We start from the raw sequence: 3,970 nt of genomic DNA, 5'->3' as shown, positions 1-3,970 counted from the left end.
GTGTGTGTTCACATCTGTGTGTTTTGTTCTGTCTGCCATGTACAGTATGGGCCAGAATCCAAGATGTCTGCCCAACAGTGCCCAACAACAGTAATTGGGTAACAGCTTAGTGTGAGTGTGCATCTCAAATGGTACTTTATTCCCTTTTATAGTGCACTACTTATGGTCCATAGGGCTCTGGTAAAAAAATAGTGCACTTTAAAGGAAGTTGGGTGCCATTTGGGATGCAGACAAAGGATTGATTAATACAGGGGAGGTCCTGTGTAAACACAAACTCACTTCCTTGACAACTTCCTTCACAACAGCATTCCTTAACAGCTCTGCGCTGGTCCGCAACACGCAAGAAGTATGACTGTCCTGACTTCTACAGAGGCCATATCACCGTAAATGCTGCACGGCCAATGCAGACATCGGATTGACCATGCAGTGACTTTAATACTGCCCGGCTGTACAAACACAGGTTACTGTATGATAATATGTATCATGAAACATATCTAAACCATGAAACGCCATGATTAAAAATCCATGTTCCTATGTACTCATGGCAGGTAAACAATTACTGTGTGGATGTGATAATCAACCATCTAGAAAAGTTTATTTGTAGGTCAGCGTGTCAATATGATCACAAGGAATACCAAAGCATATGGAATATTGATTGTAAATCGCTCTGGAAAAGATTGTATGCTACATGACTAAAACATAATGTAAGTGAATGTGACACTACAATTGGACATAGCTTTTGCCTTTTTCTTTTGCCATTGGTTTATTGGAGCGCCAAACATCGCATGGTTACAGTGTGAGTATGTATGTGGGTCTTCACATACATACAGATTCAGGTTATATTTAGTTAGGCAAGCTTTTGCTGCTGGCTGATGATGAAGTAGCCTGGTCCCAGATCTGTTTGTGCTGTCTTGCAAACTCCCTATGGTCATTGTCGGCAGTGGGCAGAACAGCAGATCTGGAACCAGTCTAGTCATGAGGAGGAAGACTGTAGAATGTAGGCGCGATGGGAAGGATGATTTGATTCATAGGGAATCCCTGATGGGATGATGAAATGATGTCCATGGCTCTTTTTATTTTTACTTGGTGTACTCCTGTTGCTCCATATCAGGGTGCTCTTGGGTTTCCAGCTCCTGGGAGTGGTGGGCCACCTCTTCTGGTGGACTCATGCCTGGCTCAGGATCCTCAGGCTGAGGGAGCTCTTCAGCTGTCTCCCCTGTGCCCTCCGGGTGCTGGAGCTCTCCGCCATGGTCATGAGCCTGGTCTGTGTATTCCCCCTGGTCAGACGTGACTGTGTCTGGGGTGTCTGGGCTGTCAGGAGTCTTGAGGTGCTCAAAGGGCTCTGTGGAAGTCGGAAGACCTTCCTCTTCTCTAGCTTCATCACCTGCGGACCCAGAGGGATGTCTCGCCATCTCCCCAGCTGGCTCAGTAGGGGCCCTCTCATCTGCATCTCCTCTCACCTCCTCATGCCTCTCGGGTCCTGCCGCGCCGCTGTCTGGTTGAGCCTCTGGGTGAGCCTCTTCTCCAGGGACTTCCCGTGCAAACTCATCCCAGCGCTCGAGTGCCTCTGTTGGGGGTAGTGTGCCAGGCTCTGTGGGGGTGAAATCAGCGGCCTCCAGGGACACAGGAGCCACAGCAGGGGCAGATGGAGAAGGCTGGGGGTCCCGGGTCTCTGTGTCTGGCTCGGTAGTCCTCTCTGGCTTGGCACCACCCTTCTCTCCCTCTTCTCTTATGGTCTCCTTCTCCACCTAAATATACATGTAGCGGTAAAGAACATAAAATAAACATACAGGTTATGATTAAGGGTCATGTGTCTGTTTGTGTTCTAATGTATGTGACAGATAACAATAAAAAGGACATGGACAGACACAGAGATACAGTTTTGTTATTACACCAAACTAGGATATACCTCCTATGCTTCCGACTTCCTATTCCGTACCGTACTTTATTTTAAGCGTCGAAGGCAAGGAATTGTCCAACACAGACAATGAGTACTATATACAGTTGAATTTCATGTTTTGCCACTAGTTAGTTGTCCACTTGACCTGAATGGGAATGATGACGTCAGCAGGGATGGTGGGATCAGGAAGTGAAGCTTCCACAGACAGGATGCCATCACCAGACAGAGAGGAGCGGATGATCTTAGGATCAATACCTTTTGGGAGCCTGGGACAGCACACAATCATGTTATCATACACATACAATGAATACAATATTACAATACATAATATTTATAATTCATCATGTTTATAAGTACAGTACTCATAAGATTCATTCATAATGTCATAAACATTAGTATTGCTTTATGTTGGTGTAAACAGTAGTGTCAAATTTGTATTCTAAAAATGATGTGTCTCTTCTTGCTACATTAAAATGTATAATATAAACTGGTGAAGCTTGAATACATTTCTCAAATTATGAATATCAATAAGCTTTCTTGTGGAAACTTACGTGTATCTCCTGGTAAAGCACCTAGCAATAAAGCCATGCTTGTCTGGTCTCTCCTCGTGTTTCCCTAAGGAAGAAATATCAATTACATTAGCAATATGAATACCCACAGTGGATCTAGACATCAACACCGAGGATGTGTCCCAAATGACACTCTGTTCTCATTCTATTGCACTACTTTTGACCAAGGCCCATTGGGTAGTGCACTATATAGGGAGTAGGGTGCCATTTTGGAGAAATTGATTGCTGTATGCCACCATAGTCCTACTCTCTTAATTTCCCTGAGCTGTTGTGTTCCACTAACTCACTCAAACTCTGTCCTGTGGGCATCATGTCTAAACACCAGACTGTTTATGGTTTGATGGTTTGAAGCTTCTCCATACATCTTTAAAACACTGAATCAAATCAGTCTCAGTACACACTATTGCTGTATAACATAACAGCAGCGTTTTGTTCAACACAGCAGCCCTTTACTTTACAATATACTTTATCTGTGCTATAAAATAAGCATATAATGTCAGTTTCATTACACTGTATGCATCTATTCTATAACAAAAGAGTAGCATTTCAGTATACATTTCGATAGCTTCACTACAGGTGTAGGCCTACCTCCGATTTCCAGGAAGCCTTCCCGGGTCCTAAGAGTGATCTCTACAGGGGAGAAGTGACTGACGTCCAGGGTGATCCTCCACTTGTACCCCTCCTCCCGGACCTCTGACAGCCCTTGCAACCCTGCAGACTCTGCCCTGCTCAGCCTGGGGCCTGGCTGGTGCATGGAGGAGGCCGGGACCAGGAAGGAGGGCACCAAGAGGGGGAGAGAGGGCGTGTACCCAGGCCAGGAGCTGGCCACCAGGCGTCTATGGTTATCTATCCAGCTAAATTCACGGAGGTCTCCGGCCTCTAGGAACAGTGGCAGGCCAAAGTCCTGGTTGGGGAGGAGGCAACTGGGGCTCGGGGACTGCCACCAGCTCTGGAGGCCAGACCAGAATAAGTCCCGGGAGTAGTGGGGACGTGATGGTGCCGATGGGGCCGCTGTGTACGCTTTGGTCTGCTCGGTCATGATTCAGAAAAATATTAGAGGAGCAAATAAGAAAGGCAGAAGTCGTCTTTAATGAGGAAGAGTCGCAGGAGGATTAATTCTTATAACAAAGGAGAGGAGGGGTTTCAGAAGAGAAGAAGCACTGTGCAGTGAAGACCGAGAAATCTCTGGGGTTCTTTATATACCCTCCCTGTCTGTTTTAGCACTTATTAAGCACTAATGGTTATCCTATGAGAGGGGAATGTGAGGGTGAGGTGACGGGTGCGCCTCAGAGGCAGAGCTGTTTCTTATGTACACAAGACCAGGGAGAAGGGGTCATAAACTCTGGCACCCTATTCACGTCTCATAGTACACTACTTTAGGGCGCTAGTCTAAAGAGCTCTGGTCAAAAGTAGTGCACTAAAAAGGGAATAGAGTACCATTTGGGATGCAGAGAGAAACAGAACTAATTACATGTATTTATAACTGTGAGGGGGAAATGGC

At 46.0% G+C, this 3,970-nt stretch overlaps 1 protein-coding gene across 1 annotated transcript; it reads right to left on the bottom strand.

Annotated features, from left to right (window-relative positions):
* Positions 1–733: 733 nt before the first annotated feature.
* Positions 734–3,649, bottom strand: LOC115164121 (heat shock protein 67B1). Its single transcript, XM_029716298.1, has 4 exons — positions 3,058–3,649; positions 2,452–2,515; positions 2,046–2,166; positions 734–1,748 (listed from the first exon to the last, which is right to left on the bottom strand). Exons 1-4 carry the CDS (start codon positions 3,506–3,508, stop codon positions 1,080–1,082), a joined length of 1,305 nt encoding a protein of 434 aa, XP_029572158.1. The 5' UTR covers positions 3,509–3,649; the 3' UTR covers positions 734–1,079.
* Positions 3,650–3,970: the final 321 nt, after the last annotated feature.

This window comes from Salmo trutta, chromosome 27 (genome assembly GCF_901001165.1).
Source record: "Salmo trutta chromosome 27, fSalTru1.1, whole genome shotgun sequence".
NCBI classification, from domain to species: domain Eukaryota; kingdom Metazoa; phylum Chordata; class Actinopteri; order Salmoniformes; family Salmonidae; genus Salmo; species Salmo trutta.
This window is presented reverse-complemented; position numbering and strand designations above follow the sequence as displayed.

Excerpts from the sequence above, each read along its gene's own strand:
- LOC115164121 (XM_029716298.1), bottom strand. The coding sequence starts at position 3,508 with ATGACCGAGCAGACCAAAGCGTACACAGCGGCCCCATCGGCACCATCA. Across the intron at positions 2,167-2,451 it reads TGCTTTACCAGGAGATACAC|GCTCCCAAAAGGTATTGATC; the intron begins GTAAGTTTCCAC and ends GTGCTGTCCCAG. Across the intron at positions 1,749-2,045 it reads ACGTCATCATTCCCATTCAG|GTGGAGAAGGAGACCATAAG; the intron begins GTCAAGTGGACA and ends ATGTATATTTAG.